This window comes from Chelonoidis abingdonii, chromosome 4, assembly GCF_003597395.2.
Source record: "Chelonoidis abingdonii isolate Lonesome George chromosome 4, CheloAbing_2.0, whole genome shotgun sequence".
NCBI lineage: Eukaryota > Metazoa > Chordata > Testudines > Testudinidae > Chelonoidis > Chelonoidis abingdonii.
In genome coordinates this window covers 99,047,840-99,067,316 of record NC_133772.1, presented here as the reverse complement: position 1 = coordinate 99,067,316, position 19,477 = coordinate 99,047,840, and the positions used below count along the sequence as shown (strand labels likewise).

The 19,477-nt window shown below is 41.2% G+C and overlaps 1 protein-coding gene across 3 annotated transcripts in view; it reads left to right on the top strand.

Annotated features, from left to right (window-relative positions):
* The window catches only part of STXBP6 (syntaxin binding protein 6), a 222,916-nt gene extending 210,755 nt beyond the window's left edge, over positions 1–12,161 (top strand). For all 3 annotated transcript variants that reach the window (XM_075065495.1, XM_032763528.2, XM_032763529.2), the window contains 2 exons: positions 662–819; positions 11,488–12,161. In XM_075065495.1, coding sequence (XP_074921596.1) covers positions 662–819; positions 11,488–11,511 — 182 coding nt within the window. In that variant the 3' untranslated portion in view covers positions 11,512–12,161. The remainder of the gene's footprint in view (positions 1–661; positions 820–11,487) is intronic.
* Positions 12,162–19,477: the final 7,316 nt, after the last annotated feature.

The following is a 19,477-nucleotide window of genomic DNA, read 5'->3' as shown; positions in this document are numbered from 1 at the left end:
TTTAAAATTAAACTAAAATGCAGAGCCCCCTGGACCGGTGGCCAGGACCCGGGCAGTGTGAGTGCCACTGAAAATCAGCTCGTGTGCTGCGTTCGGCGCGCATGCCATAAGTTGCCTGTCCCTGCTCTAGCCTCTCAAGGAGTACAACATTAGATAACCTTACATGATAGAGAGATTTTGTCTAGAATTTTAAGATCTGTTACATTACTGTGGTGAATTTCTGTTAACAGTTCCATTGACTTACTCAGGTAGTATCCTGAAATGAACTACCATCATACAGTCCTGTAACTTAAAGGTAACATGTCACTAGCAGTAGCACACCATGTTTATTTAGCTATTAGTCATAGTAACACTTTCTTATGTTCCTAAATTATATTATTTTAATGTGATTTGGTCATAATCTGTTAATGGTATGGTTTGGGCCAAAATCATATTGGTGGTCAGGTTTAAGACAACGAAACCCAGATTAGCTGAGGATTCATGTAACTAGATGTAATGTAGTTGGGATGGATTAGCAGACATGCTATCTTGAGTGAATGAATTAAGAGTTGAAAATAACTTCTTTTAATACTCAGAAGAAAAATCTGGTAATGTTTTCACATTTTTGTATGCTGCACTGTATGTTAACATTAGGTTGCTAATGATACATCTGGCATTTCAGGAAACAGCATACTCCATTCAGCAGCAGACAGTGTGACCAGTGCAGTACAGAAGGCAAGTCAGGCTTTGAATGAGCGTGGAGAAAGATTAGGTCGGGCAGAAGAAAAGACAGAGGATATGAAAAACAGTGCCCAGCAGTTTGCAGAAACTGCACACAAGGTAAGGTTGTTAGTGGAATGGGGCTCACAGTAGCTCAAAATAGTGTTTCATGTTTGTTCACCCTCATCTGCAGGAGGTACAAGTTGCTGGGAAGTTTTCAATTGACCAAGATTCACAAATGTGTGATTCCTTTGTCTCACAACTGTCCCTCAATAACAGGCAAATTCTGGTTTATAATTTCTCTTTCCTGTGCAATAGACCTGGTGTTCTAATGCTTCCCTTGGCTAGTCCTAACTCCCATGTTACAAAATGGAAACAAAAATGTTTAAGTATTTATTTCATCCCCATTCCATGCACACATCTTTCAAGCTGATGTCCCCAGATTTCTCCTGAGAGTTGTAACCAATATTAGTTACTATAGTACAAGGGTTACTTTGTTGATGTTCAAATGAAAAAGATATACAGTGGGAAGGAACTGATTCTGTAATCCTAATGTCCATTTTACAATAAGGTGAACATAAGAATAGTTGCAAATGGTATCTCAGCAATATCTTTTAGTCTGTGTCATATTTCAGCCTAAAACTGAGATGGGAAAAGAATACGTTTTCATTCTGATTAAAGTATCATAGGGGTAGCCATGTTAGTCTTGATCTGTAAAAAACAACAGAGCCCTGTGGCACCTTATAGACTAACAGATTATTGGAGCATAAGCTTTCGTGGGTGAACACGCACTTTGTCAGATGCATGTAATGGAAATTTCCAGAAGCAGGTATATAACTAGCAGTTGAGGTGTGAACACCAAGGGAGGAGAAGCTGCTTTTGTAGTTGGCTAGCCATTCACAGTCTTTGTTTAATCCTGAGCTGATGGTGTCAAATTTGCAAATGAACTGAAGCTCAGCAGTTTCTCTTTGAAGTCTAGTCCTGAAGTTTTTTTGCTGTAGGATGACTACCTTAAAATCTGCTATTGTGTGGCCAGGGAGATTGAAATGTTCTCCTACAGGTTTTTGTATATTGCCATTCCTAATATCTGACTTGTGTCCATTTATCCTTTTATGTAGGGACTGTCCAGTTTGGCCGATGTACATAGCAGAGGGGCATTGCTGGCACATGATGGCATATATAACATTGGGGGATGTGCAAGTGAATGAACCGGTGATGTTGTAGCTGATATGGTTAGGTCCTGTGATGGTGTCGCTGGTGTAGCTATGTGGACAGAGTTGGCATCGAGGTTTGTTGCATGAATTGGTTCCTGAGTTAGAGTTCCTATGGTGTGGTGTGTAGTTGCTGATGAGAATATGCTTAAGGTTGGTGGATTGTCTGTGGGCGAGGACTGGCCTGCCTCCCAAGGTCTGTGAAAGCAAGGGATCATTGTCCAGGTGGGTTGACGATGTGTTGGAGAGGTTTAAGCTGAGGACTGTAGGTGATGGCCAGCGGAGTTCTGTTGGTTTCTTTCTTGGGCTTGTTGTGCAGCAGGAGGCTTCTGGGTACATGTCTGGCTCTGTTGATTTGTTTCCTTATTTTCTCATGCGGGTATCATAGTTTTGAGAATGCTTGGTGAAGGTCTTGTAGGTGTTGTTCTCTGTCTCAGGGGCTGGAGCAAATGCAGTTGTACCTCAGTACTTGGCTGTAGACCATGGATTTTGTGGTTTGTCCAGGATGGAAGCTGGAGGCATGCAGGTAGGCATAGCATTCAGTGGGTTTTTGGTATAGGATGGTGTCAATGTGACCGTCATTTATTTGTACTGTGGTGTCTAGGAAGTGGACCTCCCATGTAGATTGGTCTAGGCTGAGGTTGATGGTGGGGTGGAAGCTGTTGAAATCATGGTGAAATTCTTCCCATGGGTCCAGATGATGAAGATGTCGTCAACGTAGCGTAGGTAAAGATGAGGAATGAATGGACGAGAGCTGAGGAAGCGTTGACCCAGGTCAGACATAAAAATGTTGGCATATTGTGGGGCCATGCAGGTGCCCATAGCGGTACCACTGGTCTGGAAGTATATTGTCTGATTTAAGAAAATGACTACTTGTTGCTGGAGATATGATTTCCCTGCAAGCTAGAAAGGGCTTATCTCTTCTAATGCTGCCTACAGAGATGGAGAGTGCATGATGGAGAGTCACTGAGGAGAGTGCGTGATGGAGAATCACTGCTGAAGAGCAGGAATTTCTTAATCTGGCAGGTTCTGGTCTAATTCTCTGATCTGGCAGTCTCTTGGGGTCCTGGTCTGGCTGTTGCAGTCAAATCTAGCGATAAGGTCACAAAATACATTCAGAAGTGCTTCTAGGATGTCCCAGGGTGGTAAGATATGACTGGAACTAGTGGCCAAGGCACATGCGAGAGAGGGACTACCTGACATCAGATTGCAACGGTATCCAATGTTGGAGGGTAATTTTCCAAAATAATTAAACAAAACTTAAACTTGCAGTTTGAAGAGAAGATTGGTTTACTTTAATAAGCAAATGCACCTATCCTGTCTAGGGCCAGGTCTACACTACGAGATTAAATCGATTTTAGATACGCAATTTCAGCTACGAGAATAGCGTAGCTGAAATCGAATATCTAAAATTGATTTACTCACCCATCTTCACCGCGCGGGATCGATCCGCGCGGCTCGCTGTGTCGAATCCGGAAGTCCGGTCGTCTAGCTGGAGTTCCGAATCGATCTAAGCACGCTCTGGGATCGAGATATCGCGTCCAGACCAGACGTGATATTTCGATCCCCGAGCAATCGATTTTAACGCACCGATCCAACGCGTAGTCTAGATGTGGCCTAGATAAATATTTAGATTTTCATTTCTATACATTAGTGTATAGTAAGAACCCTTCAGGAACTCCAAAATTTTCCTCCCACATCAGTTTTGACTTGTTTCATTTTGCAGATTTTGGTTCATTTTTGTACTAAATATAATAACGTTGCCAAAGTGGCCCAATTTCATTTAGTTCCTTATTTGTGCACGAGTATCGTTAGCCATATTAGCATAATTCTGGAAATAGGATTTAATCTGTATTCCTCATAGTGTCCTAAAATGTGTCTTGAATTGCAGTGTACGTGTTGTAATCTATTTCATTCTCATCCTCATCTTTTTTTCTTAAATAGTGACTATAGTTAAGCTGGTTCTCTTAAGCAGGGCATCTGCTCTACAGTTGCTAAGCATTTGATACTGAAGATACTGCACCATCTCGCAAAGTACATTACGTGCCAGGGATGAAAGTGTGCAGAAGTCGTATGATTGATACTAGCATGGTAACTACTGTATGTTCATAACCAGAATCAAAAGTGATCTTAGAAATACTGTTGCAAGGGAGTGGGGTAGAAATTGATACTAAGCTACAGTATAAAGGAGGCTTTCTGTATTTAGAAATGCCTTCCAAGAGCATGGGGAGTGGAGGATGTGTGTGTTTGTGTGTGCCAGATGTCAATACTACCTAAAAATATACTCTGTAGAGTAATACAGTAAATTACTTGTCAGAATAAAATTAATTTATATGCTTCAGAAACATGGAATTTATGGCCTGGATTTATGGAAGAGTCTCTACTATTCAAGAGGAGTTACTAGTCCCCTCTTTCCCCCAAGTGCTTTTTCAGGGTTTAGTTGCAAGGGAGCCTGCATTGAACTGTGTTTTAAAATTGTAAAGGAAAGTGACTACTGTAAATCTTAGCCCACTCAATTCAAACTGCCATCTAGAATTCTGTGAGGGGATCTAATAAGTGTGGTTAGTCTCTTCCCCTCCCCCCCCGCCCCACCACACACACACCCAGTGCATGCATTCACATGCTTTCAAAAAAGAGAGACTGATATTAGATATTTGGCCTGACTTCCATCTTTTTCGCCAATGATCCCTCAACTCTCTTGCACTAAGTGAGATGTCCTACAGACTTGCCATCATACGTGGAATCCAAAATGATGCAAAAGAAGCTTCCCAAAGGGCAAGCTCCCATGGTGGCCCAGCAAGCATGCTGTTATACTACAGTATATCCCTTTAAAAAAAACAAAAAAAAAACCTACCACGTATGCGGTGATTAGATGCCAGTAGTACTTCACTTTGAATTGCAGCAGTAGGAACAGTAGAGTCTGATAGGCATCAGCAGCAGGGTAACTGCTAAGATGAAAGAGAACAGGAAACAGCCAGGAGCCATGCTGTTCCTCACACTCTTCTCCAACCCATCAGTTGCACAGTGTAGGACCCAGCCTTAGAGGAAAATAGAATGAAAGGGAGGAAGAACAGACATTTGGTCGCAGGAGAATTAGATGAATTTGGGAGGCAATGAAGAGGCCCATTATGAGACTTTTTTTGGTTATTTTATTTTATTTAATTCTATAGCACTAGTAGTATGAGTTGTTTGCAGTTGTCCTCACTGTAGGGATATATGTCAAATTGAGACACTGGGAATTTAAGATGTACTGTATGTTTGGGTGACCTGGGTGGTGGTGTGTCAGGAGCAGGGCCAGCTCAACCCATTAGACAACCTAGGCGGTCGCCTAGGGCACTAACATTTGGGGAGTAGTGACTGCAGCGGCGGCACCTTCCGTCACCTCTATCAGGGGCAGCATTTCAGGGGCGGGACCTTCCGCTGCCTCTGTCGGGAGTGGCATTTCGGGGGCTGGACTTTCTGCCGCCTAGGGCGGCAAAAAAGCTGGCGGCACTCCTGGTCAGGAAACTGAAATCTGGGCTCCTGCTTTCTCTGCCCCCAGCTTCATGCACATGGGAACTGCAACAGCTCTCACTTAGAAAATGGAGAACCGCAGTTCAGAATTCAGAGCATCACTACCCAGTTCCTGCAAACCCTCCCAAAATCCTCTGATAAAAAGAGAGAGCTGAAGCCCTGATATTCGCCACGTAAGGAAACAAGCAGGGGAAAATATTATTGGAAATGGTTTACATTAAAGGGCACAAACAGTCTTTGAATGGAGGCTTCAATAGTTCACCATCACAGCTCACATTAAAACAATCACCATGGACTCAAACAAAAGTGATCATCACCCTCCCTGAATTTGTCCGGTCGGTCCTTCCCACTCTATTTCAGATAACTGGGCAACAATGTGATAAGTCATTGTATGATTTCAGTTGCAACTCATTCTAATGAAAATAGCACAGAACCTGCAGCGATGTATCCATTTGTCTTTATCACTCATTGAAAGTGTGCAGGCTATTGAAACAACAGCTTTACCCATTCCTGTGTATATAAGTATATGCACATATGTAGTATGGTATCTATAGCATGCCACTAAGACTTACTTCAAGTTATAAAATCTATCATTACCTTTGTTTTGCTGGGTGTGTTTTTTTTAAGAAAATACCAAAAAAAAAAAAACTAGTCACAATTTTTCACTTATTCATCATTTTGGGGTGCAGAATTTAAGACCCCATAAAGAAGCTTGTTTTTCAGAAGGTAAGTGCTAAGCAGTTTCTGAAATCGAGCCTTTTTCAGGTGTCTCAAGTAAGGTACCAAAAAGCACTAGCCACTTGAAAAAATCATGGCCATTATTTTTATTTGTTTATGTAGGTATCTACAGAATATAAAAAGTGCCTATCCAGGCCACTAAGTATTTTTGCTATATGTTTAAAAACACAATAAACACATAGAAACATGAATTAAATGTAGCCACTTCCTTATGAGACTTAAAATATGAACGGTCTTAAAGCAGGAATTGTGATCAGCCCTTTTAGGTATGTACAACTTTTTTTGGCCCCACAAGTCTTGGCAGCTCTTATCGTGATTCATCAGCTGATGGATACCCCTACAAGTTTACTTGAAAAGATTATGGCAGGTAACATTAAGTGTCATTATAAGCCCCATCACGGTCAAATGGTTTGGTTACATACTGCAGTTCTCTGGGCTTACAGTTCTTGGAAATAAACTAAAATAATCTGATGCACCCAGTAACTTGGGTCCAGAAGGAGTTCCTTGATACATAGCATTCACTTTTTTTTTTAGAAGGGAGTTAACGCATAGACACCAAAAAATATACCATGAAAATCCTGTTGTGGATAGTGTTAAATTTACAGCATTTCACTTTTCCATAAGTTAATATTCTCAGATCAGATATAGACCTGATAATTGTTGTGCTTTTTAGTTCACTGAAACCTGGTTAAGGATTGTTTTATTTAATAGTCTGTGTACATGAATAGCTTCATGTTTCTTAGACTAAATTTAGCAACTCAATGAAAATGCATTAAGCAAGTGTTGTCTGTGGTGGTGGTTAATCTGCATTTTAACACACTGGATGCAGTATTGAATAGCCTACGTTATTAGATGAATGCCTAAAAAGTCCATACAAAGTGTATAATGGAACTTCAAGTAGCCTGGTTGGTGTTGCAAATGTTATTCCTGACCTAAATAGGGAAAATTGCCAGTGGCAAGGGAGAGGAAGCAGTATATGTTTAACCAGAGAAAGGAGAGTCTGAAATCCCTTGTCACAAAAAATCTCATAATAGCTTCTCAGAGGCCTTTCTTTCCTTCAAGCCCATCATCCCCACAATTTTTTCTTCAGTGTTTGGAGTGGAAGAGTTTGGAATAGCACAGGTTAAACATTTTAAAATCATAATATATTTGTCTATGGCAGCCTGCAGCCCAAGTTGTCAGGATGCTGTAGAATAGAGCAAAACAAAATAAAGGCTGCATAGAACCAATAACAAGAAACTGAGCAAGGGAGAAGTGAAGGAGCAAACAGAAACTAGCAGTTCTGTAGTTCTTTCAGTGAGTGATAGTACACTTTGCATTCAAATATGTATTAGAAAAACAGAGCTGTCAGGCTTACGAGCAAGGCAATATCACTCAATCATATCCTAGTGGCTCCTACTGTTCTATTTTAAAATAACATTTATTTTCCAGTAATACTGTAGAATTTTTAGCACCTCAAAACTATTCTCAGGAGCTATCCACACTGTCTATATCAGTGATCCCCCAAAAGATCCCCCTTTTCATCTGGCAGGTGTCAGACGAAGGACCATGGCAGTGGTCGAACATCTGCCAAAAGTTGGCGGCATTTCGGCTGTGATGCCTCTCGATGACGTCGCTTGTTGGTGGCAAGTGACATCTTCAAGAGGCGTTACTGCCAAATTTCAGTGGCATTTTGGTGGATGCTCGACCGCCGGACAGGACGTGGGCACATTTAGATGCCCCCACGGGTGCCATGGCACCCGTGGGCACTGCACTGGGGACCCCTGGTCTATACTGTGTTTGCTTAGTACAGTGAAACCTGCGGTAAAGGACCTTCTTTGATAAGCAACCCCTTATCTCCTACACCCGCGTAAAATATCAGCACATGCTTTCCACTACTCCTTCCCTTGACTTCTACCCACAACTACCTCGACATTTCTGGTCCACTTATATGAAGGTATAAACAGGTTTCACTAGTACACGAACACTGTATGTGTACGTATAATATTAAAATTTCTTCTAAACGTGAACAATAATTTTAAAGAGGTAAAAATATTTCTCGAAGCAGTACGATATCTTGCAGTTTAAGTAAGTGATTTCATGTCCTGTCTGCTTAGAAATTTGTCAAATCCACAAATGAAAACCTACTGTAGACAAAAAGACAGTTTTATTTGTTTCCCACAGGCTCCATAAGAAAAATCCCATTCTGGAAATCGCAGAACTAAAACATGCAATATAAATTCACAGTGAATACTTTTCTTGTTAGTGCAGACAGCATGCTTGGTATTGCACAGCACAAAGATACTAGTATGATATTCACAGCTGGAAGAAAAAGTGTGTGGAGGGTGCAGGGGAAAATCAACCACAACACAAAGCTTTGTCAAGAAAAAAAATTCTGGAGAACTTCCAGTCCTCATTTTCTAGCCAGTCACTTGCACTTGCTTTCACCTGCTATTGTAGCTAAATGTATCTTCTGCAAAGGCTGTCTGTTTGATACTGTTAGTTCTCGGTTTGGAAGTAATCCTGGAATTAAATGGCTAAAAGTTCATGCTATTCAAGCTTTACTGAATGATACGTGTCATGAATTACCTCATGCTTGGATTAGTGTGATCCATTGTGCATTGCTAGGTGTCCTGGCTGTTAGCTACATGTCTTGACAGTGTAACAGATGTTTGTGGGTGATGGTTAGGGAGTTGGCAAAGTTGATAAATGATGGAGTTATTTACAATAGAATTTATTTTCTTTTTAATTAAAGGAAAGCAGAGAAAAAGTGTTATTTACCTTCATGTTCAGGAAGGTAAATAAATTAAGCATCTTTCCAGAATAAATTAGTGATTTCAGTTAAAGAAAATAAAATGGGTCAATTACTTTTCACTTCTGCTCCTGCACTGAACTACCCCAAATCTTTTCTCGGGTATTGGACAAATGGGTTAGTCCTCGAGTTCTGCAGCAGTTGGGTCATAGATATCTGCTGCTGGCATTCTGGGTGGCAATGAGAAGACTAAATCAGGAATAGCATGGCTGCTTCAGTTCTGCTAGCAATCAGCGAGATAATCTGGCCTTTCTCTCCATCAGTGGCCAGAAGCATGGAGTGGATGCCAGAGACTCTGCCTACTCTACTTACTTCTTCTCTAGAATATATGAGGGAGAGCATGAAAGGAAGCTTTTGGTCACGACAGAATGCCCCTCCTTAGAAAAGGGCATCATCACAAGCTTCTCTCATACCAGTTGCACTGTGTCACCCAATTCAGTTATTTGTAACCAGCTTTCTTTCAATATTAATTATACTGAAGCGGAACCTGTTTTAAAACAAGTAAAGGTGATGAATGAATTACAGTTCCCCACAAAGAATAGGAGAGAGATTCATTAAAGTTCTGCAGATAATCTCATCACTTCACATTGTCTGGTAAAAATGTGTAGGGCAGCTAACCCAGGTGACCTAGTAGCCTGTAGATGCTCAATTGATTTCTTTTAGTTTTTTTAAATTGGCAAAAAGTGCTTGGGTTTGTTTTTGATGGGCTTTTATGTAACGGAGAAGTAAATTGGTCATTTTTTGTTCATGTTTCGTTATTAAATACTTTGAAATAGTTGGACAATCACTGCACAGAGCTGAGTCATTGTTAAAAAGAATTAAGTGATTTTTTAAAAAAATTCCTGCATATTTCAGTATTCCAAAACAAACAAGAAAAGTAGGAATCTAATTATGCAGTGTTTTAAATGGTAAAATAATTTTTCTCTGGCAGAATACTGATAATGAACATCACTGTTCATTAACTTTAGAAGAAACAAGCATCAAATTAACATTTGCAAACATTTGTTGCAGCCAATTAGAGTCTCCATTTAGGATGCTTTTCCTGGTAGTATTCTCTAGGCGTAGGCCTCATTTCAAAGAAATGGCTCAAATATTTGTATTGTTTTAAACTTTGTAATTAATTTCACCATTAATGTGCTATGACTACATAATGGTTTATTGCACAGCTATCTATTTATATGACTAATCATTATAGCTATATGTCAAGTTACTTTAAGAAATAAGATTGGGTAAGGAATTGGAATAATCTTTCTGGAACCTTAAAATATAGTGTAGTCACCTGTTCAAAGTCTATGTCAGAAGACAAATTACCAGTAGAACTAGTAGCTTTTTTTTTTTTTTTACACTGTTTCTCACGTGAAACAGTTCTCATGTGAAACAGTTTAAACCTTTACATTCTGTTAAATGTAAAGTAGCTCTAGCTGATAAGTTCTCAACCTTTTTAATGCCAAGGGATCCCCTTTCCATACTGTGAGTCCCACACCTCCCAGGGATCCTTCGCGTATGACTATGATCTAGTTGGGATCCTGGAACTATTGATACTAAATAGCAAGATCTTGCTATCTAAGCCACTTAAAGAAATGTACTTCTCATAAATGATTATTCATGATGTTTCCAGAAAAGATAATGGCCATTGACACTCCATTCTAATAAACATTTTCCAGTAAATTTCTACTTTATTTAAAAAAAAAAAATACTCCATCTCTGTGAGCATGCTATTAGAGAGGCCAAGGCTTGAGCACATGGAGGCTTACCTAAATCCAGTCCTGTTATTACTGGTCAGGGTTTGACTGGAGGCAAATGAGGAAATTTTCACTGCCACTGCCCATTTGGTGGTGTTGATGCATTGCTGAGGACTTCAGTCCCCTCCACCTGCTCTAGCATGCTAAGTCTAAAGATAGTAGCCTTTCCATAGTTAGAGGTTGAAGCCAGCTACTGTAGAAGTTTCTCTGAAACTTCACATGCAGGATCTTAGCTCAGGGTAGATTTCCACCCCCTGAAAGATTTGAATCCGTTGGACAAGAAACTTCAGGAAGGAAGATTAAAAAATTGGGTTGGAAATTCTGGATCATCATTTTGCTAACTATTTGGGGGCAGAAGTACACATATCTGTGAAACAGCTTGACCAAAAGACTATTTTGTTTTGACTAGTTAAGCCTCAGGCCTTAGTGATCTTTTACAGGAAACCTCTATTGGATTGGAGAGAAATGTATGTGTGTCCTAGCTCATACTAGTGAGTCTCTCTGCTCCTTCTCCCTTCACAGAGAACTAATGCATGGAGCCCCCATAGAGCTGGTTCTATGAAAGCAGCCAAATCACTTCCCTGCTGAATAGGAGAGTGGAGAGCAAGAAAAGGCTAATCTGGGTCAAAACTTGGATCTGGTGTCAGGTCTGGCTTTCAACAACCTTTCCACTAGAAAATACTTTATTTGGAGGATTCCATGTACAGCCCATCTCTAATCCAGATTAGTTGCTTTAGCCAGGAATGGCTATAATTACAACTAGTATAACTTTTTCTCTCTTGTTCTTTTTCAGCTTGCCATGAAACACAAATGTTGAGATACTGCCTAACACAGATATTTTCCCAAGAGGAACTGAAAAGCTAGGATCAGCAATTTTTACTGGAGATCCAAACTTTCACATGCATTATCCTTCCAGTTCAGAGAAGATGAGTTATTCAGTTAACATACAGCAAAAATGTTGCATTCCCACATTTTTATGGTAATTTCGCTAAGGAATGCTGCTGTATCTCCAACCTTTATTTTGTATTTAAGTTATTGTAGGTGTTTTTAAAAACATGGAAACCGGACCACATGAGAAACTGATCAAGATAAGCACCATCTTATTTTTTCTGGTGTCACACAGGAAGAAGTATTAAATTGGCTGCAAGAGATGTTATTGTTCAGAAATAAAATCCAAACAATGGTTACATATGTTTTTCCCTTTGGTATAGTGCAAGTGCAATTTGAACATTGGAATTATGCCTCCCAGATGATAATCCTCTAGTGGAAAGCAGTCTGATTTGTTATGTGAAACAGCAGGCCTGATCATTTCTGCCACTCAGTAGGAATTTTTGCACCAGCATTCAGAAGTGCAAATTTGACTTCCAGATGTGACCCTGCTATCCATGCTGCATTTTGAAAATATCCTGTTGTACTTTCCAGATTGATTTTGGATTGTATAATAAAATATAAAGAATGTGAACTTCAGATTTTTCTTAGATCCTAACATCTCATTTTTATATCTGTGTACACACAAAATGGTTGTGCCTCATTAACACAGTCTGGAATTTAGCAGCCTTTGCACAGCTTCTTTTTAACTATGATTTCTCTGAATAGGACCTTTATAAATGAAAGTTTGAATAAAAGCTTTCCAAGCTACCAGTTTTCCATAAACTTTACACCGAAAATATTTTGTCATAAAATAGTTTGGAAAAATACCTTTCCATTGCAGACTGATTAAACTATTTTTGATCTATTGTCTTCCTTAACAGACAGCTGTTTTCCTCATTTTCCTTCAGAAATTCTCAAGTTATTTGTTGATAGGATTAAAACATGAGGCCAGTGCAAGAAGTTATACTTGATTTTACCAAGAGTATACAAACATAAAATGCTAGCTAAGCTTTCAGCCTTTAACTGTAGTACTTTTGTCCAAAGCTCTATGCATCTTCAAAATGTTCTGTTCCCCTCTTACTGATGAGCCAGACAGCCAGTGTAATCCAAATATAATGTAGTTTTCATTGTCAGTGCAGAATAAGATTTTTCATTATTAATGACATTTTAAAGAGCTTAAAATCTGATAAGGCAGTACTTGGGAAGGGGGCAGAGAAGAAAAGTAACTAAGTAGTAAATAATATCTATTGGAAATATCGGTATTACAAAAAGGGACTGATTTACTTGGGAAGAAATTCTAAGTCAACCTACAGAAGTCATCTAGTGAAATGTATAGTTTGTAAATGTATATTTTTAATTATGCTATTTTGTATGAAGTTTTTTTTATTGCATAATGGAAGTTGTTTAGAGGAGGGAACATGTTTGTCATCTGTTTAGCACTGTAGGATCACATCAAGGACAACCTTGAGAACTGTCATGTCCCAAGCTGCCAGCTGGGAGAGAATTTGGCCAGTCATAAGCTGCAAGTCAGAACAGGGCCAGTAAAAACATGAGGCCCCAAGCACCACTTCAGCTACTTATGACTAATACTTGCCTTGAAAGAATCTGTAGCATCACAACCACCATAGGCAAGATTTTAATAAATAGGGCTCTTACTAGAGACCAGAAAGAAAAAAAAACAAAACACTCATATTGGAAATTAAACAAAACAAAATGTTAGGTAGTTGTTTTGTTTTTGTTTTTTAAATGTCTCATTAGAATCTTTTTCAGATGTACAGCACAGTTCTGAAAGCAGATATGTCTTCATCCGTTCCCCTTTTTTAGGGTATGTTTACCCTGCAATAAAACATTCACAGATGGTCCGTGTCAGCTGACTTGAGCTTGCAGGGCTCAGGCTGTGGGATTATACAGCTGCAGTGTAGACCTTCAGGCTTGGTTTGGAGCCTGAGCCCTGGGACACCACAAGGAGGCACGGTTCCAGAGACCAGGCTCCAGCCTGAGCCCAAACGTCTACATTGCAATTTTATAACCCCACAGGTACACTTCCTTCTTTTTTTTTTCCAACTGTGCTCTCAAGGATTTTGCTGTCTGATTATAATTAAGATCATGGGTAGTCAGTATGAAAAAGAGAGTCATATGTTAATGAAAATTCATTAGTGAGAACTACAGCCATTAAAGTAGTTCCACTAAAGAAGCGAGAGAATAGGATTTGAACGGTTGCCATCTAGCTTTTCTAAATTAGTTATAACCTTTGAGTAAGAGACATTTAAACCCCAGATCAGATATTCTTGGGGAGGATGAGTTATTTCAGTTCAGATAACAATCCATAGAGCTTGAGGAGGCTACAGGATTAAACACCTCCTGGGCAGATCAGGTCACAGGCACGCTGCTAAATTCCAGATCCCTTTTTCACAGGTTAAACATTTGTTCTTTAATATGTATGTTTTAGTACCATTAACTGTTTTTCATAGTTGAGTTTGAATAACTCAATGCATTGAAGAAAGGAAAGGAGATTTATTTGCATTCTGTTTCATTCCTGGTACTCAGTAAACTACTAGATGTGGTACTTAGGAAGGTTTCAAGAAAGTGTGTTGACATCCCATGCTGAAGATAAACTTTCAACATTACACTTCTGTCCTGGAATTTAGCTATAGTATACAACACTAGTATTATTAGATATTTGTGTACATAAAATATATAGTAATTCAGGTTAATGTTTCATATTAAAGAATGTATTTGTGAAATGTAACAAGATCAATAGTTTCCTTATTACACTACCATTTTAAAGTTCTGCAAAGAATAAAGATCATGTATTGTTGGACTTGAGACTAGCGTACTGCAAAATCTGTCTTAAAAGGCTACTTTTGTGGCTAGCAAAAATAGTGCATTCACGTGACAATATTAACAAAATGTGCTCTCTAAACAAGTGATCTTAAAGGTAGATTTTGCTATTATATGCCAAAATCCATACTTGCTGATATATGTTGTAATTAATTCCTCAAAAGTTCTAAAAAATGTAAAAAAAAATTTTTTGTGCCATTCTGAAAAAAGTGGGACCTGCTCTGTTGATTCATTGTTGCAAACCCTACTTTTGTCATTAAACATTTTATCTGTGACCAAAAAAAAATCCTGGATTATTTGGTGTGTTGTTTTTTGTAATGGTGATGGGAGTGGGGGTTGGTTTTTGTTTTGTTCTCGTTTCTTCTAGTCAAAATAGAAAAGATGTGGTTGTTTGCTAATTAAAAAGAAAACTCCAAGTTTTCTCTGTACTATGATCAATAGTTCCCTCTCAAAAGAATGTGATGGTCTATTGGGAACAGCAGTGAAAACTATTTGAAAATATTTGTGCCTTTCTAGGTTTACACATTTTTCTGCTATATAAAAACTGCTATTGAGCACATAAACACAAATGTAAGTTAATTTTCTACCTAAATGTTGCACTGCTCAGAGAAGTCCATGTTTCCATTTCACTTCAGTTTTGTTGCAGAACATTTACTCTCTCATTCACAAGACTATTACTGTACAAATATGATTGTATTACATAATGAACACACTTTAAAGCCAGTTTCTCTCTCACTTGGGGGGAAAGATACTGCTCAATGCAACTCATTCCATTGATTTCAATGAAGCTACTTGAGGAATAATCAATATGTATCAGAATCAGTTATTTTTAATTAAAAATTTTATGTTTGTCATTACCCAGCTAGGAAAATCACCTCAAACATGTCTTTTATTTGCTAATATTACTGCATACCTACATTCAGTGGAAACGTAAAATCAAGTAAAATTTACATCCATTCAAAATGAAGCTTAAAATAGTAAGTTGTATCTAAATAGATAATACTGTGAAAGAGTAACTCAAACCATCTCCTATGAGAAAGTTATAAATACTTCCTGAAAGAGAATTCCAATCTAGCAATCTATGAGGAAGAAGTCAACCAATCATCACCCTTTCCAGAAGTTACCTACTTAGTGATAGTTTTCCCCATTTGGGTCTGATCCCTTCCCCTGCTCCCTCAACTCCCTGGGACTATGCCCCACAGTCCTGGGTTCAAGTACCATGTTTGTGCTCTCACTCATTTCCTGTGAACAATGAGCACCAATGTTGTCTCTGCTGCCTTGGGGAAACCCATATCGCTGCTTACTGCACCATCTGTAAGGTTTCCCACTGCAGACTTTAGAAGCACGAGAACTTCACCTCAGGAGGAGGCTATGAGGCCACACACACACTAGGATCTGGGACCATTGGAACCAACAGTGCACTGGCCATTGCCAGCGGTGAGTGCTCCTCCCATCACCTCCCGCGCCTCAGATCCAGCAGTCCCAAACAAGCTCAGACATGAGTAGGAAGCACACTCATGGGCATAGAAGCAAGTCCTTACTGAGGGCTGCTTCTAAGAGCAGCATTTCCTACCTAAGCTATTTCAGGTTGGGTGAGATGTCGTGCACCGACACCACTTCGCTGGTGCCCAAGCTTTCCCACCTTGAGGATAAGGTAAAGAGGAAAAAGGATCCAACAGCAGCATCGGGGGACCTGGTTCCCACTTGATCTGTGCCATCCCCTGCATGTGCACCGCCAGTCTCGCCACCACTTCCACAACTTTTGCTGCAGCCGGCTCTGTGGACTCTGCCTCAGTCTTCAGCTGCCTCCAAGGACACTCCCTTCAGCCCCTTCTATCCATACAGGACCTGGGGCTGTCCTACCCATCTTTGCTACTGCTCTCCAGCCCCACTCTGGCGAATGAGCTGCTCCTGCCGGAGAAGACTATACCAACAGCACACCGTGGTCTGTGCTGCTGGCTATCCCGCTTCTGTAGACATCTTTGGACTTTTCTGGACCAGAGCCCACCTCCCCTGTGTCCAGGTGCAAATAACACTTCTGCTTCCGCCCACCGTATCCAGCTGCTTATGACATGGCATTGACGGTGTAATACTGATACCCCTGAGACCCGCCGCACCTCTGGGTCCCTACCTATTGGGCACCCTGGGACCCATACTGCCTTCGGTGCCCACCCTCTCAGGCCTCCAACCAGTCTTCCCCAGCTCCTCCAGTGGCACCAATGGGCTCCAAGGAGGTGGCAGAGGCAAGGGTGTTGGAACTAGGGATGCTGGGGGTGCTGCCGCACCCCCTGACTTTAAGTGGTTTCCATCAAAGAATCATAGAACTGGAAGGGACCTCAAAAGGTCACTCAAGTCAGGACTAAGTATTATCTAGACCATCCCTGACAGGTGTTTGTCCAACCTGCTCTTAAAAATCCCCAATGATGGAGTGCTTAACCACTCTGTCAGGAAGTTTTTCCTAATGTCTAACCTAAACCACCATTCTTTCAGTTTATGCCCATTGTTTCTTTTTCTATCCTCAGAGGTTAAGAAAAACATTTTTTTCTCCTTCCTCCTTGTAACAATCTTTTATGTACGTGAAAATTGTTATCATGTCCCCTCTCAGTCTTCTCTTCTCCAACTAAACAAACCCGTTTTTTTCTATCTTCCCTCGTAGGTCGTTTTGTAGATCTTTAATCATTTTTGTTGCTCTTCTGTGTACCTTCTCCAATTTGTCCACATCTTTCCTGAAATGCAGCACCCAGAACTGGACACACTATTCCAGTTGAGGCCTAATCAGCGCGGAGTAGAATGGAATAATTACTTCTCGTGTCTTGCTTACAACACTCCTGCTAATACATCCCAGAATGATGTTTGCTTTTTTTGCAACAGCGTTACATTGTTGATTCATATTTAGCTTGTGCTCCACTATGACCTCCAGATCCCTTTCCGCAGTACTCCTTCCTAGGCAGTCATTTCCCATATTATATGTGTGCAACTGATTGTTTCTTCCTAAGTGGAGTACTTGCATATACCATGTTTACAGTTTTGGTCAATGGCTTTCAGCACCCCCAATATAAAAATTGTTCCAACGCCACTGGGTAGAGGTCAAGCTGGTACCACTGGTTCCGCCAGTCCCTATAGCTGCTTCCTCCTTTTTGGATGCAGTGCTCATTCCTGCCTCCACGTCTCCCTCTGATGACCACAGGCAGTATGAGGACCTATTAAAAAGGGCGGCAACAAACCAGCACTGGAAGAGGTACAAGATCAGCAGCACCAGCTGCTCAACATCCTCCAGCCCAGAGACCCTTATTAATCATGCCATCCTTATTAATCATGCCATCCTCCAGTCCAGACAAGCAGTGTAGCACATCCCGACCTCCTGTATCCTCATGCCAAAACACACACAATGGTGCTACTTTGTGCCAGCGAAAGGGGCAGACTTTTTGTTTTCCCACCCACCCTCCAGGTCCCTGGTGATGCACATGGCCGTGGAGAGGGCATACCAACAGACTAGGTGGCAAAAAGGTTACAACTTTGGGTTAAATTTGCTATTTCACATCGCCAGCTACCAGGCTTAGCTGGTCAAATATGACTTTAACACCTACGCCCAGCTGGCAGAGATCAAAGTCAAGTTACCCCCATACCAGCTGAAACACTTTCAGATGCTGGTAGATGAGGGGCACTTCCTAGCCATGGTCTGCCTCCAAGTGGAAGTGTGTGCGGACGACACATCCTCATGCTCACTTGTGATGGGCATTGTCATGCGCTGTGACTCCTGGCTACATTTCTCTGGTTACTCTAAAATGACCTCCCTTTTGACAAGGACAAGTTATTTTACTCTAAGACTGACGAATCTCTTCATTCATTAAAGGACTTGAGGGACACGCTGCACTCTCTGGGTTTTTATACCCTAGCGCCACACCACAAACAACGTCACTCTCAACCGTATATGCCCTACCTGCTGTCTACCAGTGGCACTAGGAACCCCCATGTAGACCTCAGCGTCAGCGACCCACAACCTGTGCCGTGGCCACTTTCTTGACCCTCACCTACCAACAATGCAAGGCACAGTTTTGACATGTTGATGGAGTGCTGCAAACCCTTCCTATTGCCTCCCAGGGCCCCACATGTCATCTTTAGGGGGCTATCCTGCTTTATTTCCCCACAATTGAGGCAAGCTCACCAGAGGCTGTTGGGTACTGGAGATTATCCACCACAGATACTCCACAGAATTTCTTTAGTTTCCCCTACACAGCTCCTTCCCCTCCACCCCAGACACTTCCAGGGGACCCTACCCATCAATGCCTTCTCCAACAAGAGGCTGAAGTTTTTCTGGCAAAGGGTGCTATAGAGACCATGGCACCTCCCTACCAGAGGTTTCTATTCCCCATACTTCCTCATCTCCAAGAAGGGTAGAGGGTGCCACCCCATTCTTGATCTTCGCCTACTAAATACCTTTCACCAGACTGCTTCACAATGCTGATGGCCCTCGTGATGAACCTCCAGCATATACTCCAGTCCACCATTGCCTCTGCCTTCTTGACCATATGGTGGTGTGCACATTTGTGATCACACACGCATTGCCTACAACTCTGGCTCCTCTCTGTTTACAGACCCCAGAGAGACCATCTCACGGCCAGGGTCATGATTCCCCAGACAGTTCTGGCCTCACTCACCTGGTGCACTGATCCTTCCAATGTTATGGTCTGCACCCCTTTTGCCTCCAACACCCCACAGACCACCATCTCGGCAGATGTCTCTCTTGTGGGCGGTGGGGCACACCTACACAGTCTCACAGCTCAGGGCATCTGGCTCCCATGAGAGGCCAGACTGCACATCGGTGTTCTGGAGCTCCAAACAGTTCAGCTAGCCTGCCAAGCGTTTCTTCCTCTAATCCAATCACAGCACATGCAGTTTCTCTTGGACAATATCACAGCGGTCACCTATATCAATAAACACGAGGGCACCAAATTTCCATACCTCTGTGCAGAGTCTATACACCTGTGGAACTGGTGCATTCACCATCATCTCTCACTCCAGGCCATGTACCTACTGTGCACACACAATTCCATAGCTAATGCCACACACAA